General features: G+C 36.1%; 2 protein-coding genes across 3 annotated transcripts in view; one reads left to right on the plus strand and one right to left on the minus strand.

Moving 5' to 3' along the window:
- Nucleotides 1–23,162, plus strand: part of LOC117682840 (reelin) — a 46,469-nt gene extending 23,307 nt beyond the window's left edge. Inside the window, exons 21-59 of one of the 2 annotated variants that reach the window (XM_066082552.1) lie at nucleotides 899–1,036; nucleotides 1,438–1,624; nucleotides 2,139–2,344; nucleotides 2,746–2,905; nucleotides 3,391–3,561; nucleotides 3,931–4,145; nucleotides 4,476–4,624; nucleotides 5,043–5,250; nucleotides 5,459–5,703; nucleotides 5,984–6,172; nucleotides 6,511–6,781; nucleotides 7,049–7,189; nucleotides 7,302–7,479; nucleotides 7,845–8,044; nucleotides 8,392–8,468; nucleotides 8,806–8,965; nucleotides 9,557–9,677; nucleotides 9,836–10,056; nucleotides 10,431–10,696; nucleotides 11,027–11,177; nucleotides 11,411–11,669; nucleotides 11,819–11,960; nucleotides 12,057–12,164; nucleotides 12,254–12,422; nucleotides 12,717–12,857; nucleotides 15,705–15,882; nucleotides 16,059–16,252; nucleotides 16,549–17,097; nucleotides 17,323–17,518; nucleotides 17,896–18,071; nucleotides 18,677–18,780; nucleotides 19,005–19,184; nucleotides 19,579–19,790; nucleotides 20,155–20,396; nucleotides 20,587–20,741; nucleotides 20,925–21,141; nucleotides 21,299–21,410; nucleotides 21,579–21,757; nucleotides 22,059–23,162. In XM_066082552.1, the coding sequence (XP_065938624.1) occupies nucleotides 899–1,036; nucleotides 1,438–1,624; nucleotides 2,139–2,344; nucleotides 2,746–2,905; nucleotides 3,391–3,561; nucleotides 3,931–4,145; nucleotides 4,476–4,624; nucleotides 5,043–5,250; nucleotides 5,459–5,703; nucleotides 5,984–6,172; nucleotides 6,511–6,781; nucleotides 7,049–7,189; nucleotides 7,302–7,479; nucleotides 7,845–8,044; nucleotides 8,392–8,468; nucleotides 8,806–8,965; nucleotides 9,557–9,677; nucleotides 9,836–10,056; nucleotides 10,431–10,696; nucleotides 11,027–11,177; nucleotides 11,411–11,669; nucleotides 11,819–11,960; nucleotides 12,057–12,164; nucleotides 12,254–12,422; nucleotides 12,717–12,857; nucleotides 15,705–15,882; nucleotides 16,059–16,252; nucleotides 16,549–17,097; nucleotides 17,323–17,518; nucleotides 17,896–18,071; nucleotides 18,677–18,780; nucleotides 19,005–19,184; nucleotides 19,579–19,790; nucleotides 20,155–20,396; nucleotides 20,587–20,741; nucleotides 20,925–21,141; nucleotides 21,299–21,410; nucleotides 21,579–21,757; nucleotides 22,059–22,107 (7,216 nt within the window). In that variant the 3' untranslated portion in view covers nucleotides 22,108–23,162. Of the gene's footprint in view, nucleotides 1–898; nucleotides 1,037–1,437; nucleotides 1,625–2,138; nucleotides 2,345–2,745; nucleotides 2,906–3,390; nucleotides 3,562–3,930; nucleotides 4,146–4,475; nucleotides 4,625–5,042; nucleotides 5,251–5,458; nucleotides 5,704–5,983; nucleotides 6,173–6,510; nucleotides 6,782–7,048; nucleotides 7,190–7,301; nucleotides 7,480–7,844; nucleotides 8,045–8,391; nucleotides 8,469–8,805; nucleotides 8,966–9,556; nucleotides 9,678–9,835; nucleotides 10,057–10,430; nucleotides 10,697–11,026; nucleotides 11,178–11,410; nucleotides 11,670–11,818; nucleotides 11,961–12,056; nucleotides 12,165–12,253; nucleotides 12,423–12,716; nucleotides 12,858–15,704; nucleotides 15,883–16,058; nucleotides 16,253–16,548; nucleotides 17,098–17,322; nucleotides 17,519–17,895; nucleotides 18,072–18,676; nucleotides 18,784–19,004; nucleotides 19,185–19,578; nucleotides 19,791–20,154; nucleotides 20,397–20,586; nucleotides 20,742–20,924; nucleotides 21,142–21,298; nucleotides 21,411–21,578; nucleotides 21,758–22,058 lie in introns of both variants that reach the window. The other variant, XM_066082551.1, reaches the window with a different exon arrangement.
- A 587-nt stretch (nucleotides 23,163–23,749) lies between these two features.
- Nucleotides 23,750–24,466, minus strand: LOC136275085 (melatonin receptor type 1B-like). The gene has a single exon (XM_066083390.1). The coding sequence runs from the start codon at nucleotides 24,464–24,466 to the stop codon at nucleotides 23,750–23,752; it is 717 nt and encodes a 238-aa protein (XP_065939462.1).
- Nucleotides 24,467–25,298: the final 832 nt, after the last annotated feature.

Here is a 25,298-nt window from a genome sequence, read left to right on the forward strand (position 1 = left end):
CTCCCTCGTAACATGTCTTTCCATTTAACAGTTTTTTGCGCCCTCAGCTTTTTAAAGTTTCATTCAATGATTTGTTTAACCAATATCATTTCATATATATGTGATACTGATTTACAAATTCAAACAAACACTGTGATAGCAAAAAATGTAAGAATTTAATACTTATATATCATATTGTTTCAAAGATTTAAAACTCTGTATTGTAAAAAATAATCAGGGGAAAAAAAACATATACCCTGAGCTGAATTCTTTCCCGTTTTTGAATTTCATAGAAAGATTGTGCAGTTCAGATTCACATACGTTGGTTTATTTTATATGTAGTATCTATAGTAAATAGAACGCAAGATGAATATTGGACCAAATGATAGGTCATGGCCTATAAATCTCACTTACATATAGTATCTTGTTATGTTTGTTTTCATTCCTATATAAATAAGAGAAAGATGTACCACATAATGAACTGAATGAAAATCTTCTGGCATATTGTACCATGGGATGTTAAGTTTAATCATAAGCTTTAGATTTATATAAATCCTGATTTAAAGTCATATAGCGCAAATGTTGGTACATACCATGCATGTTTTTTTTTAAATTATCTATGGACACATGTAACATAAACTTTGAAATTAAGACAACATGTGTTGGTACTGATAAAAGTGTATGACTCAGAAATATGTTTAAATGTGAATAAGAAAATAATAAGTAAGTCAAATTACCGCTATGTCGGATAAAATACACGAATTCGTACTTTTATTTTCAATATAATTTCAAGTCCTATGAACATGAACTAAAATTGATTTTTTTTTTCATTTATAAAAATTAAGTTTGACCATGTTTGATATCAAAAGTGATTAAGTCAGTTATGCCTCAACCATGATGTATTTCTTTGTAATTATAGGGGCCATATCGTGAGTTTGAGACTACGTCAGTCGGACTGGGGTCCGCTGGACACGTGGGCAGTGTCAAGACTGTATGTAGGTCAACACTGCCCCCAGCACTGCAGCGGGCACGGCAGGTGTGAGGAGGGGATATGTAGGTAATGCTGGAAATTGTGTGTGCATCTTTGTCTGATGTCATCTATTGTATTAAGAGTTTTAATTTAATCTTTAACTGTTAAAATAAAGGAACTGAAGAAGAAAAGAAAATTCGTCATAAATTATGAAGTATTGTATTTAGTAATTTCCAAAATAATCTATAACTTCGTCGATCATAGACAATTTTAGGGACTTAATAAAAAAAATGACTTTTTGACAATTTTCTATTATGGTTTCATGATAAATACCACTAGATAATGAAATACACAAATCAAAATTATCTGACAATAACATAAAAAAACATGTAAATTTAAGAGGAATATCAATAAATTTGTTTACTTAAATATGAAAAAAATGAAAGATCCTTAAATACGTACGACAAATCAATGTATTTTCGTGTCAGATGCGATACGGGATTCACCGGTGCTTCCTGCCAGCCTCGGAGGCGGATCGAGGAGACCATGCAGGCCGACTTTGGGATTCGCTACGAGCCGGACTCCGACTTTGTGGACATCTGGGGAGGGGAGGTCATTGGTGGCGACAAAGGATGTGGGACACTGCTGTCCGGGGAAACCTTGTATTTCTCTGATGTAAGTTCTCCGAATTAACGTCAGACGACACGTTCCTCAAACTCTTTATTACAAGAAGATACAAATAAGATGCTCGATGGACGTGTCGTCTGATCTTAACAATAAATGTTCAGCTTTTCTTAATCTTTAATCAAATGTGTTAGGTAATTACTTTGGATAAAACTGGTGGTGGTCGTGACAGGTGATGAGGAGTTGCCATATACATATCTGTTGTTCATATTATATATATTTATACACGCAACCATTTTCAAAACGCCAGGTGTATTGATTTCACTTGTACAGACCACTGACGTTGTGAAGATGACACGCACAAAGTAAATTAAAAAAATTAACAGAATCATAACCGACAATCCCCAAACACGTTTAATCCAGTGACGTTGAGTTAGCTTTGTTCGAGCAAAAGACTGCTATTTATCGATTTTTTTTAATTATCAAAAACATTATTTTACAAAGGAGCCATAAGTAGTATAGAAATGCATCAGGAATGGTTGGTAATTTTATTGAAACTTGCTAGAATGGTGCCAGGGAAGCGCAAACCAAAGATTTGAACACAAAGAACGAGGATTACATCGAGTTTTACCTGAGGATCGGTGGCGGACTGCCGGACTGTAGCGGGGGAGAGACCACGGACGAAGGCGTGGTCTTACAGTACTCAACGGACGGGGGGAACACGTGGAAACTGCTCCGGGATATGATCCCCGAGAAGTTCAGGAAACCAGAGTGAGTTCATAATACATGTATTCGTAGGAACAGATAAAAATATTATTTTTAGAAAATAGTTAACATTTCCGTTCATTTGATTAATAGTTTTTTTGTTCTTTAGCAGATTTTCTAGAGTGTCTGCCATGTTTTTACATGTATTGAAATGTTCTTTTTGAGTTTTTTTACCCAAGAACAAGCTTTAGGATACTATCATTTAAACGTCTTTCTATTTTCATTTGATACCTCCTTCAAGCAATATGAAGGTTATTTTCCATCATCAATACATATTCTTTCGTTTACAGTTTTGATTGAAAATAACACGTTCGTTTTGTTTACCCAATAATTAATCCTTTTTATAGCATTCACTGTTGCATTGTAATTGTTGCTTGTGACGTGTAAAAAATGTGTATATCTCGCAGATTTGTTCATGTTGTGTTACCGGAAGATGCGCGATCTTCAATGACGCGCTTCCGATGGTGGCAACCCTCACATTCTGGCGGAGGGACGGATCAGTGGGCATTGGACGACATCCGTGTGGGTCACTACGAGAGGCGCCGGCAGATACACGACGACTTCAATGTACTCATATATTTGTTTCCTTGATAATTAAAATTTCAGTACATTATTTGACGAAATCTTTCAAGGCATGAATTCTTCAGATTCTGTTTAGATAAAGCATCAATGCATCCACACTGCATTCACTAGGTGACAAGACAATCTTAAATTAGTTTTCATGTTATTATTATCAGTTCATAAATACAAACAGCATCAGTTATTTTCAGTTATACCCTAAAACATGAGACCAGTGAATAGGTTAATATTTGTTTGATGATAGTACATGTATATAACCTAAGTACAGGTGGGAATAAATGTACCAATAGTGGCCAAAGCTAATTGAATATGTCATTCATAAACATATGATTTGCAATGTAAATTAAAGTTTTTAACACAAAACATACTTCGAGACCTATCATGTAAATGTAAAAATAGTTTTAATTAATTTAAACTTTATTTTCATGCCTGATAGATTTTTAGCTTACAAAATAAGTTCATACTTGTTTTAGAACCAATTAAATGCAATCGATAATGGCGTTTGGTCTACCATAACCGAGGGAATTCTGGGAAAGTATTGTCAGAACCGGGACCGGGCTTTGATTTTAGCCAATCAGCAGAACGACAAATATGTCGTCACAAAAGACCTAGCACTCGAAACCGATGACGTCATCCAATTTAGGGTAACTGTTTGAAATTTTGTATTGAAGGTTAATCAGAATTATTCAATCGCTATTGTGTACAATCAACAATTAAAGTCGAAAAAATAAGTAGTTCTATTTTTTGGCTTTACGATATGGCAACTCAAAACTGATGATGTCATTTAAATAAGTGTATTTATTTAAAAATTTAAAATAGGTGAATTTATTTGAAATTCTTAAAATCATGAATCAGAAATGCTTTTTCTCGCCCAAATTCATTTGATGTGAAATTGATGCAAATCTTTTTGTTATAGTTTTGCGATAAGTTATTCCTTCAATGTATCTCGTTAAAACCATGATTTTGAATTCTTCAAAGATTTTGTTATTGACATTTTGCGGTTATTTTCTTAGGTGAATGTTGGGTGCAGCAATCAGTTCCGTTGGGATCACACTGTGATGTTAGACTACAGTCATGATGGCGGACAAACATGGCACCTGTTAGAAGACCCCTGTTACCAGGAGAACGAGTGTGATGGCCGCTACACAGAGGGGACTATCTACTACTCAGGTCCTCACGGATCGTGGCAGACGGTCGTCATCCCCGTCACAGAGAAGCTGGCTATGCAGTGTGTTTGAATTTGTCTTCAATAATTTATTTATGAAAGATATTTTTTAAAACCAAAGCATGGAAATGGAAATGACATCTAGCCTAGTTTACGCTGCTGAGAGATTTTTATTTGTGTTTCTTTTATGCCCGTCATATGTAAGATTTATTGATCTTCTTACAAGATTGTTAAGTACTACTAATTGTTTTAGCTGTAGATAGAGGAGATAAAGAGGGTCGAGCGAAATTTCTTAAAATTTCATTGATTTTTTTTTACTTTCATTTTTTTTTCAAAATTTCATGAAGTTAAGAATTTGTTTTCTGTAGTGTTGAATTTTTCTTTTCTCTCCAGTCCGGTTATGTTGCGGTGGTGGCAGCAGGGTGGCTACCCGTTCAACTTTGGCCTGGATGACGTGTACGTTGGTCCTCCTTGTGAAGAGAATTGTCATAAGAACGGCGTCTGTGATGGTAGTGGATGCGTGTGTGACGATGGGTTTCAAGGTATGGCGATGTAGATCATATTGAATCACAATACCAAACGAATAAAAATCATCACTAGGACTCGAATAGTGTCTATTTCAAGACTATGTACAGTATGAAGAATACTAGTAGGGACCGCGTTTCAAGAATAAGTACAGCAACAGTGTATAAGTTTAATTTTCATATAACTTCTAAATTAAAATGTGAAATTTTCAATTAAAAAAATAAACTTCAGACAATTATGTTCTTTTGCACATGAAAATTCCGTATATCATTATACTGCATGCATACAATTAAATGAACGTTCGGTAAATTTACTCACTGAAAATTCTAAAATGCTGATGATTATTGGCACAATCTGCACCATTAATTTGCAAACGGAATATTTTGTTTCACCTTAAACAATTCATGGCAATTTACGTTGAACTCTATTCTATAGACCCAGACTGCGGCTTCCTTGCTACTAGCCCCTACGGAATGTCTGACTGGTTCGACAACCACCACGAGCCCTCGGACGTCTGGAGGAGAATCATGGGAGGAAAGCTCGGGCTGGGATGTGGAGTGGTGGATTATGGGAACTCGTTACACTTTAGTGGAGATGGAACGAGGGAGGCGGTGACAGTGCCCCTAAACACAACTTATCTCAGGTGCGTTTTGTCTCCGAGATAATAGTTCATATTCTACATGTATATCTGCAACTCTCATCTTTGCCGTAATTTCCATATTTTAGTATGTTTGCGTTTTCGTAGTTGTAATTTCGATCGATTAATCTGAACGATATTTTATTTGGTTTGGCATGTAAAAGAGCTATTTAAGGGGTGTGCAATCTAAAACCTTGTTTATTGCCTCTCGTAGAATGCTTCAGTTTGTTCTGAAAATCGGGGGCAACGGTGACGGTCTATCCTGCATCACTCCACGTGGCAGAAACGAGGGCGTTATTGTGGATTACTCCACCGACAACGAGGTCACGTGGCACGTGCTTAAGGTAGTAGAACCACGTGTCCACAACTTCAGCACAGAGAGTGTCACCCTGGAGCTACCCCAGGACGCCAAGACTGAGAGGACTATATTTAGATGGTGGCAACCCCTGGGATACGGAGGTTAGTGTCTTTTTTACTTTCAATTATGGAAATTTAAACTAGACTTTCATATATTTCGCTTCTTTTTAAGCGTTTGGTCTAGTGATATAATTTTGATATATTACTAAATGAAGTAGCAAATCGGGCTTCTTTGAAACAAAAATGTATTAAATATTTTAATTTAGACATTTCCGTTGTTTTTGAAGGTGCAGACTTTGAAGCTTCCAGACAAATGGTGTTTTTACATGAGTAATCAAGCAAGTCAACATCATTTTTAATTGTTGTATCTGACTATTATCAGGGGTGCATCGAGCTGAGTGGGGGCTGGACAGCGTTATTATTGGGGTCAATGAAACGAACAGGGAGAGTTTCCAGGACGATTTCGCCTTGATGGTTCCTGACCCCCACCACTGGTTGCTGACTGAGAGCGCGGTACCCAGGATCACGTGTAACTCTGTAGGGAACGCCCTGGAGTTCAGTCGAGACAAGGGTGAGTAAAATATCTTCTGCTTTTGTTCGAGTGATCTAAATTCGAGTTGCAGATTTTTAATACCTGTCAAGTGTATTTTATAATCAGCAAATTTGAAAAGCCATTATTATTTTGATGTACAAATTAAAGCTCCACCGTCAATGATATTAAGCACACATTATATCATGTATATTTCTATGTTGTCCTCATAATTCATATCAAATATTATACTTTGATAGACTATGCTTTTGATACTAAGTTACACATGAATTCACATATAAGACATAATACTATTAAAAAATGGATAGATATATTGTTCAATACATTCGGTTCACTGTGTCGCACTGTTTCGCCTGCAGACCTCAGATTCGCGGAAACCATGGACTTTCGCATCACGCCATCCACCTTCCTTCAGTTCGACATCGCCATGGCGTGCGACTCGCTCTATGGGGCCCTGTACGGGGTCATGCTGGAATACTCAGTGGACATGGGACAAACTTGGCACCCGGTTGTCCACCAGTGTGCCCCGCCAAACTTCCAGTGTAGCGGGTACCACCTCAGCAGTGAATACATGTCGGACCAGCACAAAAACTGGACCCGCGTGACGTTGTACATGCCTCCTGGCGCAGTGTTAGTTGATTTTAGTTTTGATTTCATAAAAAATTCATGTTTTAGTCTATCAAGATGCAAGACTAATAAATATTAATTGGCAAATATCGGCTCCCAACATCAGGTTTCAAAATCTTTCGTCAAAATGTGCTGAAATTTATCAGGGTTTTTTTTTGCCAGTTTAATGATGTAATGATAATGAAATAATGAAAGTTACAAAAAAAAACTTTAAATGAATGTGTATGGTACATTGAATGAGTTACAAAGCTACATTTACCCATTTTACAGATCTCCAGCCACGCGCTTACGATGGAAACAGCAGAATAAGACGCCCCGAGGCAATGTGTGGGCGCTGGACAATGTTTACCTTGGCAACGGTTGTCCCTGGTTGTGCTCTGGCCATGGTTACTGTCGGGAAGGTGCTTGCATGTAAGATATTGGTTAAATATGCTAATTCTAAGAATATCTTTACTTCAAATTATTTTTTTTCTACCCCAGTAAACATACATCTTTTGAGTCAGACATAATCGTTCTCTTTAAGCTGTGACCAGGGTTTTGGCGGACCACACTGTGACCCCATACAACCTCTTCCCATGATGCTCCGGGATGATTTCAATGGAGAAGTGTTAAACAACAGGAACTGGAAGGAGATATATGGCGGGGAACCGTCCGATATGTGTGGTATTGTCGTCAGCGGCAACTCTCTGCTCTTCCATAAGGTAATTTAAGATTTTGCAAAATAATGGGGCTTTATTTTTTAATTTAACTTTTTGAATTACAATATTGTAGAATCTTAAAAGAACCGGTATATACTGGATTTTGATCATGAGATGAAACTTTATAGATTTACCTGAATTCCTTGGACATTAACAGAGAGGGTCCCAAATGTATTCACGGATGTAATGTTACCCCGAATTATATTGACTCTGTTGTATAGGGAACTTTCACTTGTAAAGAAAACAGTTTGAAATTTCTATAAACACACATATAATATATTTGTTTTAATGCCATGTTCATAGCTGAAAGTAAATCAGTTGGTTTTGTGTGTATACTAGAAGGTATAATGAATTTCATTTCTGTGTAGAACCATCTCCGAATGGTTGTGAGTGACGATATTGACACTCAGATGTTGACAGGCGTGGAGTTCTACTTCAAGTATGGGTGTAACGATAAAGACACAGACTGGCCGAGGGCCCAGAGCGTGTTGTTTCAATATTCTACGAACGGTGGTATCATCTGGAACCTCATCAAAGAGATCCATTACTCAGACACCTCCAAAGTTAGGTTTGTATCGTTTAATGAAAAGAACATGTCACTGATTCTGAGGGTTTTTTCTTCAGCTTTTGTATATATACGAAAATATACGAAAAAAATAAATATTTTTTCTTTAGGATAAAACGAAACGCATACTAAAGTGGATGAAAAATATTGTAAACATAATCATACATAAAACTGGATCAGTGTATTCGTTTTTTTTAATTACTTTGCAAACATGTATTTAATAAATACTTCCCCCGATTATACATGTATAATCATGTTACCTAGAAAGTTTGTTAATGAACTCCGATGATTTTGCACATATACATGTACATATATGTACATTGAACACACTCTGCGATTTTTGTATACAGATTTTTCAGTCTAGACTTACCCGACAGCGCAAAATCTGCAGCTGTCAGATTTCGATTTTGGCAACCGGAGAATCAAGGTGTGTTACTTTTATTTATCCCTTTGTTACATGTAAGACAATATCTAACTGTATACACTAAAGATTATACCTTTACAAAAGTGTGATTTCCTCGTTTACCCTTGTTGACGATGATGTAGTTAAACAATATAGATCGAAGTAAACTTTAAAAAACCAACCCGCTTTCGATGGGTTGAAAATAACCAACCTTTGTATATGTATGCATGTATTGTAAACCATATATTTAATATGACTTGTAAGCTATCAAATAAAAGGTCTTTTTTTATATATCATATTTATGAACGCATATTAATCTCTTTTCGAAGCTATATTGAAGATTTAACTATACTTTAATAAGGTGATATGAAGTCTACGTGGTCTGTTGACAACTTTTATATTGGCAAGATGCCAGCGAGTCCGAGCATGATGTCGGATGATTTCGACTCTCAGACGCTGTCCGACTCCTGGCTTTTCATCAATGAAGGAAAAGTTAAGAACTATTGTGAACACAATATAAGGTGAGGGGTCGTTCCTGGATAAATTAGATAAAGAATTATGGTTTTGTTTTCTATTGTATCCGTATAGAACCATTTGCATAAGCTTGACAACGCGTTGGAAACACTGCTTTTAAGTCTTGCTTTGCATAGCACTTCATTACTCTAACCCAACTTCAAACAACACACCATAGCACCACATCACTCTGCAAAGCACGCAACATTAGAATTACACAAAAACAATTACACGAACACATCTTTGCATGGCACGCAAGTTTAGACATCATGTCATCGCGCTAACACAAAAATGGTGACAGCGAGTTGGCAAGTTGTGTGACGGTACGATTTCCGATGTTGAATTGGTCCTTTTTTCGGACACCATAATGGACTAAAATCTGAAATATTGATCATATTTTGTGTTGTAGTCTTTAGATGCATGTACATGTGTTGTGTTTGTGTTTAAAATCAATAATGGAAGACTCTTTTATTTAAGAAATCGTTATTTGTTGTTATTAATTGGTCTTCACTATATTTAACTTTGCCCTAAATTTTTGCAAATTTGTGTTGTATATGTATATTAAGCTAAACGTCTTATTGATGTCTCGCGTTGGTCAGACAGGATACCACAAACTCCGGACACTCCGCTCTAGTTTTCGGAAACACCGGAAGTCGGGGAGAGAGATATGTGGAGACAAAAGACCTGAGTGTGGGGCCCATGTCAGAACTACAGTTTGATGTGAGTAATTAATCATCATTTTTATTATTAAAATCTTATTATATTCATTCGCAGTAATTTTCATTATGCGTATAATCACACAATTCGTTATCATGACATTGCAAGTAATTTTTAAAAGATTTTACTTTTTGTATTAATAAATGGGTATGTTTCGTTAGATAAATGTGGGTTGTGAGTCTGACCCCACAGAGGATTATCCGGTCAGGGTTGAATACTCTCCAAATGGTGGGAAAACTTGGCACGCGCTGGTGTCTAACTGCGCCTTGACGTCATCGGCTTGGTGCTTTGATGTCGACACCCCTACCACTGTGTACTATGGGGGAACCTCCAAGTACTGGAGACGGGTCATTGTGCCTCTGGATAATGTTTACATCTGTGGGTATGTGTAATGGTTTTAAAAATAACGTTTTTTGACTATTGCTTCACGTTGAATAAAAGTTTATTTATTCATATATACTTGTAATATCAAAAACCAAATTTTGTTCATGCCGAGTTGAAATTTTGATACTGTCTCACAGTATATAGGGCTATTTTCGCTTCTTGTAATGTTCGCCCTTCTAAACTTGCAAGCAGTTTCGTTTCGCCTTGAATTCTCCCAGACTCACTAGTGTGTAAACGAGATATACTTAGAAATTTTGGAATTTTACCAGCCTTAAGTTCGCCAACTGACTCCAAGGATGGCGAAATGGGCGAAAATAAAACGGAGGCGAATATTTCCCTGTATACAGTATTATCAGATTTTTCTGATTGTAGATCTCTACGGTTTCGATGGTACCAAGGTTTTATTGCGGAGGACCATTACGCCCCTGAGTGGGCCATAGATAATGTATTTATAGGAATGGCCTGTATGGATTACTGCCAAGGTCATGGCGCATGCTCAAATACTATGATGTGCACATGTGATCAAAATCGCCATGGCGATAGCTGCGTTACTTCTATTCCGCTGCCGACACATCTCTCAGACGATTTTGAGAGGTCAGCTGATGGTCAGTCACCAGTACGTGGACAATTGATTACAGGTGAGAAGAAACTGAAAAGCTGAGTTTTATCTGCAAGTGGTATTTTTTGCCAATTTTGATTTTTGTTTTCAGGTTGAAAAAAAAATTAACATTAAAATAAAAAAGAATCTTCAAATGCAGTCTATAACTTTGATTTATATTTCATAAATCATCAGCTTAGAATGCTCAATAAAATTCGTAAAAAAGTGATACTGAATAACTGCATTTAATTAAGAATTAAAACGTATCACGATCCTTTTAACAACAAAATGTTCTGTTTGTATTTTTATTAAGATTGTGCTCTATCTTTTGAAAAATAATGCATTATAATACAAATGTGTATGTTTGAAGAAAATGACGTTAACGAGACTAAGTGGTGGATGCAGAGTGGCGGAGAAATATCGAACGAGTGCGGGAAGCTTATATCAGGGGATGCACTTCATTTCAAACACAATGGGGAGAGGATGCTTGTCAGTACAGACTTAGATTTAAGTACTGTTAGGTGAGCAATATCCATAAAGTAGGGCAAATAGAAATTAACAATTTTTCTTAAAATAGTGTGTTGCTTTCACACAAACCATTAATCTTTTTTCTGTTGTCCTCGCTATTTAGAAGTAAAACAAATAACTTTTACATTCATCTGTAGCATGATTTTAATTTCACATTCACTACCTGCTATTTGACTCTTTTTAAAGATTTTCAATTTTTTTAAAAATATATTTTAATGTTATTCAGCATCATACAGTTCTTTATCCGCCTTGGTTGTGGGCGGCACCCACCCGACACCTCGTCATTTCCGGTCTATCTACAGTACAGTGCAAATGCAGGTGTCAACTGGAACTCGATAGAACAGTTTGACTTCAACAAATACAGTAACGTTCCAAAATATTACGCCCTGCACGTTCCTCCCGAGGCTAGAACTAACTCAACAAGAGTGAGGTGGTGGCAACCGTCTGTTAATGGAACATTTCCAGAGGAGTGGGCTATAGATCAGGTAGCTCATTCTTTATTTCAAAAATACCATGCAATGGATTTATGCTTGAAACTGATATAATTATTCTTTTCGGTTTACAACAGCGTTAAAAAGGCTCATTAGTTTTGGATAACATGGTTTTTCATTGAGCTTAATGCACTCTTAAATAGGTTTTTATTGGTGGAGATATGAACGGTGTCACACCACTAGGAGACGATTTTCATCTACCAAAAGAAACCAGCTGGCTAGTGTATCCAGGCGCCACTATTGAACCTGTTTGCAATTCACCACAGAAGGCCATACATTTCAATGGTAACATGTTAATGATGTACAATTAGTAAAAGATTCAACATAAATATGTGTCACTGTTAATTATTGGGTCTAAATTGATATACTTTATTTCTTAAGGTGATACTGGTGTACGGTATGCAATGTCTGGTGACGTCACCGTAGACGAAGAATCCTTTCTACAGTTTGAAGTTGCAATGGGTTGTGTTTCGAACCGTGAATGTTACAGTACGTTTTTTTCCCAAGTATTTCAACACTAAAAATTTACAGTAATGGAATGACAAAAGCTGTCTTAAGTTGTATTACTTTCTGATCAGATATTGGCATCGAGTTCTCGCGAGATTTCGGTAACACGTGGGAACTACTTCAAAAACCCTGTCTGCCATCGGATGTGGACTGTGGACGATTTAATCCTGGAACAACTCTCGTATCTGATGTCCATACTGGATGGCACAGAGTCACAATACCACTCCCCTATTACTCAAGGTACAATTAATTAAAACACATTATACAATGATATCATCTTAATTCCCAGGGGCCACTTTTCGTGGATTGACAATATTCTTCAAAGGTTCTTTAGCAAGTGCAATCTTTGTTTATTCTTTTGCAACAATTAAAGACTGCGGAGGATAATTTGCATTGGATGTGAATTCGTGGGAAAGTGGTAGCCATATATTCATTGAGCATTGAAACATAACGAAACTATTGATTGCACAGTATGTTTTTAAGGAAAATATGAAAAATCTTGAAAGATTTGTGATGTATTTTCTTTCCTTCCAGAGGTAAAGCTATACGGTTTAGATGGATACAACCAACAGGGTACGGGAAGAAACAGAACTGGGCGGTGTCTAGGTTGTACATAGGTAAAGGCTGTCCCCTGAAGTGTAATGGTCATGGCAAATGTACGGAGGGCGGTTGTATGTAAGTAGAACGTCTGAAATCGTTATTAAGATTATATTTTTACACCTTGCATATATTCTAGATTCCTTATTTTACGAGAGTACTTAATTCTGCGATTCAGTCGTTTTCCATCAAATCGCGAGAACATAAAATTGCAAATGCCGAATTGTTATTATAGTTTCATGTAGTTTGCATTTGTCCAAAATATAAAAGCTAGATTATAAAAACCGCGAGATGTACTTTTCGCGATTTTACGCGGATATTATTTCCTCGAGATTAAATAGGAATCGACAGTAACTGCTTACGGATACGATTCTATAACGATCGTTTTTAGCTCACCTGAGCTGAAAGCTCAAGTGAGCTATTCTGATCACATTTTGTCTGTCGTCCGTCTGTCCGTCTGTCCGTCCGTCTGTCTGTCTGTCCGTAAACTTTTCACATTTTCAACATCTTCTCAAGAACTACTGGGCCAATTTCAACCAAACTTGGCACAAATCATCCTTAGGCAAAGGGGATTCAAAGTTGTGAAAATTAAGGGCCACACCCGTTTTCAAGGGGAGATAATTAGAAATTAATGAACAATTTCGAGAAATTTTCAAAAATCTTCTTCTCAAGAACCAGAAAGCCAGGAAAGCTGAAACTTGTGTGGAAGTATCCTCAGGTAGTGTAGATTCAAAGTTGTGAAATTCATGACCCCTGGATGTAGGGTGGGGCCACAATGGGGGGTCGAAATTTTACATAGGAATATATAGAATAAATCTTTAAAAATCTTCTTCTCAGAAACTAATCAGCCAGGAAAGCTGAAACTTGTGTGGAAGCATCCTCAGGTAGTGAAGATTCTAAGTTGTGAAAATCATGACCCCCGGGGGTAGGGTGGGGCCACAATGGGGGGTCGAAGTTTTACATAGGAATATATAGAGTAAATCTTTAAAAATCTTCTACTCAGAAACTAATCAGCCAGGAAAGCTGAAACTTGTGTGGAAGCATCCTCAGGTAGTGTAGATTCAAAGTTGTGAAAATCATGACCCCCGGGTGTAGGGTGGGGCCACAATGGGGGTTGAAGTTTTAAATAGGAATATATATAGTAAATCTTTAAAAATCTTCTTCTCAGAAACTAATCAGCCAGGAAAGCTGAAACTTGTGTGGAAGTTTCTTCAGGTAGTGTAGATTCAAAGTTGTGAAAATCATGATCACTGGGGGTAGGGTGGGGCCACAATGGGGTGGTCGAAGTTTTACATAGGAATATATAGAGTAAATCTTTAAAAATCTTCTTCTCAGAAACTAATCAGCCAGGAAAGCTGAAACTTGTGTGGAAGCATTCTTAGGTAGTGTAGATTCACAGTTGTGAAAATCATGACCCCAAGGGGTAGGGTGGGGCCACAATGGGGGGTCGAAGTTTTACATAGGAATTTATATATATAGAGTAAATCTTTAAAATTCTTCTTCTCAGAAACTAATCAGCCAGAAAAGCTGAAACTTGTGTGGAAGTATCCTCAGGCAGTGTAGATTCAAAGTTGTGAAAATCATGACCCCTGGGGGTAGGGAGAGGCCACATTGGGGGTTGTTAAAGTTTTACATTGGAATATATATAGTAAATCTTTAAAAATCTTCTTCTCAGAAACTAATCAGCCAGGAAAGCTGAAACTTGTGTGGAAGCATCCTCAGGCAGTGTAGATTCAACGTTGTGAAAATCATGGCCCCCAGGGGTAGGGTGGGGCCACAATGGGGGGGGGGGGGGTTGAAGTTTTACATAGGAATATATAGAGTTAATCTTTTAAAATCTTCTTCTCAGAAACTAATCAGCCAGGAAAGCTGAAACTCGTGTGGAAGCATCCTCAGGCAGTGTAGATTCAAAGTTGTGAAAATTATGATCACTGGGGGTAGGGTGGGGCCACAATGGGGGGTCGAAGTTTTACATAGGAATATATATAGTAAATCTTTAAAAATCTTCTTCTCAGAAACTAATCAGCCGGGAAGCTGAAACTTGTGTGGAAGTATCCTCAGGTAGTGTAGATTCAAAGTTGTGAAAACATGATCCCTGGGGGTAGGGTGAGCCCACATTGGTGGGGGGGGGGGGTGTTAAAGTTTTACATAGGAATATATAGAGTAAATCTTTTAAAATCTTCTTCTCAGAAACTAATCAGCCAGATGATTCTTTATAATTGTTAAGACTTTGGCTCCAGGACAATTCTTCGGCCTCACAAGAAGGTTCAGAGTTTGATGTAGCTTAATATCCAATATATAAACAATTGTAAGGGATCTTTTTGAGGACTGCAATACTCAACATGTGATATGACTATAAAATCATCCTGTTAGAAAAGGGACTAATGATTATAAACATAAAAATATCCAGGGGGAAAAAATGGATTTTATTTATACAGGATCCACATGTATTATTGTACATTGTTCAGATTGTTTGTATTATGACTCCATTAAGCTGATTTTATCATACCTATTGTTCCTCAGGTGAGCGATGTGGCCCATGGGCCTCTTGTTTAAAGTTTTTATTTGGTTATTGTGTTTATTTCAATCAAATTAACTATGAACATATTGTACCTTAAACCGTGCTACATAAGACTTTGAATACTATAAAATAAATATGTATTAAATAATGAAGAAAATTAAAATTCAGAAAGATTTTCTTAATATCATGTATCAGTTGATAAAATTACCATTTAGATATACGCATGATCATACAATAATGATGAAAAACAAATTAAGGAAGATTTAATTTATATCAGATATCAGTCGACAAAATTACAAATGAAATTGTGTAAAATTTTGTTTCAACGATTGACTTGTGTTTAAAATATGATGATATATTTTTTGAATGGTATATCTTACGCAATGTAACACATCTGGTTTCAGATGTGACGACGGATGGCAGGGACCTAACTGTAGTGAGCCTGTATCATCCTTACCTACATATCTCTACGACTCGTTCGACCCGGATATAAACGGGTCGCAATGGTTGAAAGTTGTTGGAGCGCAAACCTTGCCTCCATGTAAAGTAATGGCTGCTGGTAATGCTTTGCACTTTTCCGGGGTACGTTACTCGTCAACCTTTTTGCAAAAATACTTCATATAATATGTAGTCTCACCATCCTGTGATAGAAAAAAATAATTTACAAAAAAATATCCCCCCCCCCCAAAAAAAAAATCCAAATTAAAAAAACAAAACGATATCGCTCTTGCATTAAAACCTTACTTTACCATTTTCAGGGATGTAGTCGCATTTTGATCTCCCGCGATCTCGATCTCCGTCACGCAGTCTACGTTCAATTCGTGTTTCTATTTGGCTGCACGGCTGGCCCCGTGATAAGGAACCAGGGAGTTCTTGTGGATTATTCAACAGACGGCGGTATAACGTGGATGCCTATAACAGAACTATACTACACACTATACAGAACACCCAAGTAGGTCAACAGAACCACGCACTTGTATGCATTAAGAGGGCTAGATGGCCAAACAATTTCTATAGACTGTATTGATCTCCTTTAAAAGAAGAGCTCTGATAAAGATATAGGATAATATTTAAATTTAAAAGCTAAAAATTATGTAACTTTACTTTTCTGAATAATAGTTTATAACTAAAAAAATTATGTTTAAACTTTTTGGTAAACTGTAGATTTTGTTGACCACCAAGCCTCCTCAATTTGATGTCAGGAGTGGGTTTGCTATCTTATTTTGAACATACCCTTTGTCTCTGCAGATTTCTGAGTTTAAAACTCCCAGAAAAAGCAAAAGACAATGGCGTCAGACTTCGGTGGTGGCAGCCGCTACACGGCGGACATCCCATGGGTGACTGGTCCATAGATAACGTTCGTATCGGTGGAGAGGACAGCAACCCAACAGAATTCACGTCAGATTTTAGTGGACCACTTGACTATCAGAGCTGGATGAGGGACGATAATGTGGCCGGGGATTCAACCTACTGTAACGAGGCCCATGTTTCTCACGGGACAACTCAAACGAAAGAGAACTCGGTCTTAGAAACCAGAGAAGTTGGCATTGAGAACGATTTTGTTCTAGAATATGAACTCAACGTTGGGTGTGGGCAGACGTTTAACAAGTCCAGCCCGCCAGTACACTTAGAATACTCCACAGATAATGGGGTCACGTGGTCTCATCTTTCACCTCAGTGTCTTCCAAAAGATCCTGAGTGTAATGGAGGACTGCATATGGGAAGCGTATACCATAGTGAACCAATGGGGATGTGGAGGAGATTTTCTCATACCTTATCTGGATTACCAGTATCAAAGTCAGTCTCTTGAGGTCCGCCCGCCCCCCCCCCCCCCTCAAAAAAAATTGGGGGGGGGGGCATGCAAACTTTTATGAATAGCTTTAATCGATTGCCTTTTTTTCATTCGTAAATACATTCAAAGACATCGGAATATACTAGTTTGTATAACATGCATGCGTATGATTTAGTAACATTAATAAGATATAATGTACATGTATATAAGGACAAATTTCATTCCTTCAGTGCGACGAGATTCAGATGGACCCAGAAGGCGGACGGCAATACGGGACCTTCCCACGAATGGGGGATACGGGAAATCTATGTGGGCAAGGCCTGTAGCGAACACTGTAACGGCCACGGTAGCTGTAGATATCCGTTCTGTACCTGTGATCAAGGATACTCAGGCCCAGATTGCCTGTATGATCGATTCCCTAATCCTGTAAGTAGATTATCTTCAACGTTCTTTGTATATATATTTTAATGCATAGCAACATGTATATTAGGTCCTAAAGTAGATGTAAGGTATGAAACATATAACTGTAGTTTCAATATCAATATTCATCGCATACCAATTTCAAAGACTCCTTTAATGAATTGATTAAAAACAATATATGTTTATGAAAGTACAATAGCGAAATGAATGAAATCACAGATAATCAGTCCTGGAACAAAGCTTTTACTCAATATGCACTATTTTAATATCTTTCTTTGTTTTACCAAGGATAGTGATAGAGAAGACTAGACTTCTAACCTTATTAATAAAACTATTACTAATGTAAAGGTTACTTTAAACCCATATAAACTTGTTTATTTTAGACGTACTTGAAAGACAACTTCGAAAGCAGCTCGTTTGACAAAACTAAGTGGTCGTTGGTAGAAGGTGGTGAACTTGGCAAACCTTGTGAGAATCTGGCAGAGGGATCTGCCGCAGTGTTCACTGGATCCAACTACAGGCAGCTCGTCACCATCGATCTCGACTTGAGAAACACGAGGTAGGACTATACAACAGCCAGCTAATCGGAAAGCGCAATGGTCCAGTTGGTCTTTCACAGATACATATTACATAGATGCAAGAATTATTTATCGGGTTTTTAGCATAATCCTCGAGGGCTATATTTTTGTTAAGTACTACATTGCAATGGCATGACAATTTTTTTTTTTTAATTTGAATCGCTTTTGGAATGACATTAGGATATTTTGAACTAAAATGCCAAAGAAAGATTAGAAAATTATCCATAAAAACGGGATTGTGTTGCATTGGTATGTCATCTCCTTGCCAAGAAACTGGGATAAATAACAATTGTTAATAAAAATAAAAAAATTATATAGCATCAAAAACCATTGAAAAATATAGGTTACTTATATATACAGGAAATTATTCGCCCCGTTTTATTTTTCGCCCCTTTCACCCTCGTTGTCATAGGGCGAATTTAAGACTGGGCAAATAACAATGTCTCGCACTATCTCTCTTTAAACACATCATTATCTGGGCGAATTTAAGACGGGGCGAAAATGTTTGCAAGAGTAGAAGGGCGAAAATTACACGGGGCGAAAATTACCCTGTATACAGTATTTATATTCCTTTTTCTTTTTACAGATTTGTACAGTTTATTGGATCCCTTGGCGGTGTAGATGTTGACCCTACCTGTTTCACACCCCGATCTCCAGAACACAGTGTTATTCTCCAGTACAGCAACAACGGTGGTAAACTAGACATTACTTTTTATTTATTTCAAAAACGTGATCTTAAGGTTTAAAAATGACTGTTTTTTCTATATTGTTTTGATTTCATTAACACAATATCAAAATGAAAGAATGATCATTGTATCAAGAAAGTTAACTTTTAAAAGGCTCCTACATGTATAAAGTGATATCATAGGTTAGTTATTGTTTCTTATAACTTCTTGAGAATTTATAACTTATAGGAATTACCTGGGACGATCTGCATGTTATGGACTTCACCACGTACAAACGTCCGAGACAAGAGTACGTTTTGCTGCCTCAATCTGCTAGAACAAAGAACACCAGACTGAGATGGTGGCAACCTCTGAACAGAAAATGGTCCCAGACAGGTCCTCAGTGGGCTATTGACAACGTTCTGATAGGTCAGTGTATATACGTGGAATCATTCAATTTTGTTGGGGCAATTTTTCGTGGATTCTGTCTTTTTTGCTTATTTCTAGGAATATAATTTCGTGGATGCGTCCGTTTTTAGTTTCAATAAGAAAACTACCTCTTTCAAATTTTTGATTTTGTTGGAGAGGGTTGCCCATGAAAAGCACAAAAATTGAACGTCTGCAAATTCTAATGATTCCCCAGTATTTGTTGATGCACTTGTTTACAAATGCTGGTATATAATTTTCTTGTTGCTTTTGATATTAACATTTCGATACATCACGTCAAATGAATATCCTTTATCCCGAAATTGGTTGAAAAAGTACCGAAAGCAATACAATTTTGATAACATTACTTTACGTTAATACCGTATATGTTTGATAGGTGGAAATGAAATTAATCCAAGCCACATGCAGGTGTCCTTTGATGATTCAATACAGAGTGATGCCCCATGGGAGTTCAATCCTCATGGAGAAATAAAAGACAACGTTTGTACAAAAGGTGATAGCTCCATTGTGTGGGAAGAGGGCAAAGGAAACAGGAGTTTTACCACTGGTCAACTGATAGTACAAGAGGGATTTATGCTTCAGTTTAAGGTGAAGTATTAATCAGCATTTGGTCGGTTACATTACACATTTTCAATTCAATTCAAATGAGAACATTTTTATAAACAAGTTTCTTTTGTGAACAATGTTAATAATAGAGCAAGGGAGAAATAAACATTTTGTTTGCATCACTTCAATTCTTTTCAATTTCGTTGTCAGAACGTAAGATAAAGAGGATAAATCAAAACGTATTTTTATGAATACAATTCAAAATATACTGTTTTGCAAATATACAGCAGAGTACTAGTAAAATAGTATCGCTGTTTAAAAAATTGAAATGGAAATATTTTAAGACAGTATTAATAACTGTTTATAAGAAAATAAACACATGCAATAAAAGCACTTGTGCTTACAGATTGCAGTTGGTTGTAGCGGTGTTGCAGACAATTGCGCAAATTATGCCCCGGTATATCTTGAATACAACAAAGACCCGGGAAGTGACCGCTGGGACCTTGTTCGTCCCCTGTGTCTTCCAGACCACGCCTACCTGTCAGAGTGTCAACCACGTCACTATCACTCCCCCTCCATCTTCACTCACCACACCCACCCCACATGGACACTAGTCACAATACCACTGACAGAGAAGACATTCTCTAGGTAGAGTTTCTGTGCGTTTGTCATTATTATTGTCTCTGTGTATTTCAGAGAAGAAAGTGGATGGTCCTGGGTGTAATGTAGCATTTGAAATTTGTTGGTTACGTATAAGGGTTACAAGAATTAATCTCATTTATATTCTTTTAAGGAAGCGGTTACCCTTATGTTTGAAACTTTCGTTGATCTATTTTAGCACAACTCGGTTTCGATGGATACAAAATACACAGTCGAGCGTTGGTATATCGTGGGCGCTAGACGACATCTATGTCGGAGAATCCTGCCCTGAATTGTGCCACTCGCGAGGAACTTGTTTGAATGGAAAATGTTTCTGTGAACGTGGATACTTTGGTAGTTATCAAGACTTTCAAAATTTTTACAATGCATTTTGACATATGCAATGAAACAAATTCATTAGCATTACTTACAATTTTGGAGGACATACGATTAATACTAGTTTGTGCTGTATTACGAATAATATTCTTATATGCAATAATCACTACAATGAAAACCTTTTTTTTACTGTATTTGTAGGCAAAAAGTGTCTACCTCAGCCTGGAAGTTTGATAAGAACAATGTACGATTCGTTTGAGGGCGGGATTTTCTCATTTTATTGGGAGTCAGTATCAGGAGGTGGGATAGGGTTTGGTTGCGGAGCTCTGCGTCCATTTGCCCATGGCAAGACTTTGTACTTTAATGGTTGTGGTCATCGCGAGGCACGAACAGTAGAGATGGATCTACGAAACGCCAAGTAAAAATACTATAATAAATTATACTTCTTGTTCAATCCCAATTAAGACTGTTATTAACTAAATGAATTAACTTCAAGACATCATAGAATTGGGAATGATTTCACCAAAATTATTTGGATATGTTTTTTTAAACTGAACATACATTTCATTTTGCAGAAAACTTATGTTTGTGCTACAAATCGGTTGTCATGACCAAACATCTACCTGTAACATCCTATCAAGTAATGGTTCCTATAGCGGTGTTTTACTTCAGTATACGATCAATAAAGTAAGTATATACCTGTTATATGATCTACACATAATAATTTCATTCTGAACTAGTGTTGTTATTTTGATCTCCACAAGAACTGCTTGAAAATCAGAGTTGCTATTTGTATCAACATGTAGGAAGTCGTCTCTTAAGAAGATCTAAATTGAATTATTATCATATATCAAGGGTGCGGAATGGAAGCTGCTGTCTCGCCATGATGCTGAGGAATATCTTCTGCCAAAGAGAGCTGCATATGATCTGCCAAACGACGCTAAGAAGGACGGCGTTCAGTTCCGGTGGTGGCAGCCTGTTCATCGGAAAACAGGATACGACCAGTGGGCCATTGACCAGGTCGAGGTCATACAGTAAGTGTCAAGGTCGTTTTGAAATATAAATAAAAAAATTGTATTAAAATAGATGTTAGTACACATGTACTTACATTAAAGAAGGAAAGATTTATATACATATATTAAAGAAATAATTTAAAAACATTAATTAAAAAAACCGCTCATCGTACTGGTAGATCGATTTTTAATTTGACACTTTATTGTTCTAATAAGATACATTTATAATGAAGTTTCGAAACAAGAACTGTTTATTCTAGCCATTGGTGATTTTTTGTCTTTTGGGAAAAAAATATAATTTTTTTTTTTCGATTTTTTCCAGAGACCACAATGCTCATAATAATAGGTTCATCTCTAGATCGAATGGTTAAACGAAGCTACTCAAATGAGCAATTTCTTTGCTTCTGTGTTAATTCTGACGAAGACAAAAGCAACTCAAAGGATTGTTCCGTCATTATTTATTGGTTTTATGCATTATGGCCAGTGCTTAACAATGTGCATTTGCACATGAGGTCTATTTCTCCGTTTTCTGAACAGTTACCATTTGATGGAAAAATCTATTTGTTCTATACACGATTAAGGCAGAGACTTGTTTTCAATATTATTTTACAAACAATGAACATACACATGTATATTTTTAAGCATTTTATTTCTTCTCCTTTTTAATTTAAAATAGGCATTCAATGATTTCAGACAAAAACATGTTTCAAACAATTTCAAAAGTAAAACGTTTCAATCGTAGAATGGAATAAAACTTTTTCATAACCTACAACACTCATAGTTTCACATTTACCATTAAGATTTTACAATCATTAGCTTTTATCCATACGTTCTATAGGTAGCTAGATGTTCGATGTAACTTTATTGTATTTTAAATAATATATTTGTCTGTTTTGAGTAACACGTTTTAAGAATGACTCATTCGAAGAAATGAGTTTTTTAATTTGCAAACTGTTTTGAATTTTGAGCGTAAACTTTTTTAAAGAACATGTAAGAAGATGCTTGCCATGATTATGACAGTATACAAGATATAAAAGAGCAAAAAGCTCTATCTTGGGCCAAAATAAAATTATTGGGGTTTTTTCGGATTGCCTCTCGCCTCAATGAAACACCTCTTGATGATAAAGTTTTATTTGGAAAAAAGAACTTTTTTATTTTTTACTCATTCTTAGGTTGTTAAACTTCAAGTTTGAAAAAAATCTCCTACCCTCCTTGGTCTAGAAACCTACAGGCGGCAATTCCAACCAAACAATTTTTAAGGATGGACTTGTTGGCATCCTTTAGTTTGAGAAATATGTAATGATTGATTTTTCTATCCGTGATGTAATTACGACATGTTTTTCGATGACAATATCTATTGTAATTTGGTAAATATATGTCTTTTTTTATTGAAAAAGTGTAAATTAAAATAAAGACATTGTCAGTAGTATTGCTTTGAATGGTTTGCAATGTTTTAGTTCATTTGAACTTAATTTTTGCTACTACCTGGTATAATGAAGACCAAAAGGTGTTCTAATACATCTGTGGGAATGAAAAATACAACATAGAAATATATTGTACTTGTATGTGTCCAAATCTCTAACATTGTAACATCACATACAACAATGATTATTTGAACTTATTTACATATTTAAAGCATCTTTGTCTTTAAAAAAAATTGAGATTTTATAAACTTTGACCCTGTTTGAATAGACAGAGCTTTAGAAATTGCACAACGTACACCCACCTCGACGTGTATTTTATTTTGTAATAATAAAAGTTGCTACTACGTGCCTTCATTCAACAACCATTTTATTCCACTCACAGTTGCCGTATTCTAACACTGACATAAAATTGCATTTGCTATCCTTAAATGATGAACTTGTTGGATTCAAAATATGAATAGTTTTTCTGAAATCTACTGAAGTTAAATGAATGAAGAATTGAAAGTATATCCTGAATTGTCACCCAGGCTCACTTTCAGCCTAGAATTAAAAAATGTTCATCGTGTAATATCGTTGGGTGTTTATGTTTTTATTTTCCCATGATCCGTTTAAAGATATTAGCGATGGAGGTCCTAATCTGTTTGTTCAATATGGAGTATATCACAGTATTGGTCATGAATGAAATGCCGGATAGGTAGAGTGAAACAGAATGTATCCATGGGCTTATTTTCTCTTGGTCGGGGTCCAAAAGAACGGTAATGGTGAATGGCGTATTTATCAATACAAAAATTGATATCATCACAAGAACAGTCTTAATCAGTTGTCTGTGGTTTTTCATTCGATCCGAATTTTCTATTTGCAGACTAGTTATGCGCTTATAACTTGTTCTGACTTTGTTAAGAATGGCCAGGTAACAAAATGAAATTGGTAAAAAAGGAATCAGCGTTGTGGAAACAAGACTGTAGGTTCGAAATGCAACATTAGTGATGAGAGGTGTACAAAGACATTTCTTTTCATCATACATAAAACTGCCCCAAGTGGCAGTGAGAGGAAACAGATAAACAATCGGTGGGAATAGCCAAGTGATCAACAAAATTATTTTAGTGTTCGTTTTAGTGAAGACGGTGTCGTAATAACTCGAATGACAAATCAATACGTACCGATTAATCGAGATTATTGATAAATTCCATAACGATATCCCCGAAATACTGAAGATCACAAATCCAGAATAGGGACACAATACATCAGTTCTATCACATGACAAAATGTACGATGCAATGCTAAGAGGTCCACAGATAGAGTACATCAACAAATTGCTGATAAATAAGACCAAAACAAAGGTAAACGTCTTGTTATTGAGTAGTCTGCCGTTGACTATTGAGACAATGGCTAGGATATTTATAAAAGTGCCTACAAACGCAATAGAAACATCGGCGACGAGGCGATAGTAAAATTCCATTTCTCAAAGATAAAATGATTGCACACTTTTTAAAAAATGTGACTGTTTTTCTACCTTTTGTAAATATATCCGCAGCCTTTAAGAATGATTGTAGTGTTACTTGTACATTCATTTATTTCGACATATCAATGCAGTTGAAAAGAGTTCTCCCTTTTGATCAATTCATACTTTTTTTCATATCAGATTTAACATTTGCATATTGTATTTTCTGTAAAGACGGATTTGTTTGAGGTGTAGAAATTGAAATGTATTCTATCTTGAAGATTTTGTCCTGTGCTTTCACAAAAATATAATTCATGTGCTAATAATACTTTTAGGATTTTCATTGTAATCCCCAGTCCATAATTTATTAATCATATATTCTTTAAAAAAAGTCAATAAATTCTTCCGGCAACTATTCATTTGTTAAAATTATTTCCGATATGGCATAAACAATTGTCCGCCTCTTACGCTTAACATTGTTCCGATATATATATATATATATATATATATATATATATATATATATATATATATATATATATATATATATATAGTTATTTGTAAAATTGTATTACAAGTATTTAACATGGTGTAAATTCAAAATATAATTTTTGCCCCTTGACCCAAGGGGTCTCAGAAACCAATATTTGCTATTTTTAAAGTAGCGATTTTTTCTCTTTTCTATTGCATATCACCT

This window comes from Magallana gigas, chromosome 4 (assembly GCF_963853765.1).
Source record: "Magallana gigas chromosome 4, xbMagGiga1.1, whole genome shotgun sequence".
Lineage (NCBI taxonomy): Eukaryota > Metazoa > Mollusca > Bivalvia > Ostreida > Ostreidae > Magallana > Magallana gigas.

Bases quoted from the DNA above. Each gene is read 5' to 3' on its own strand.
- LOC136275085 (XM_066083390.1), bottom strand. From the start codon at position 24,466: ATGTACTCTATCTGTGGACCTCTTAGCATTGCATCGTACATTTTGTCA.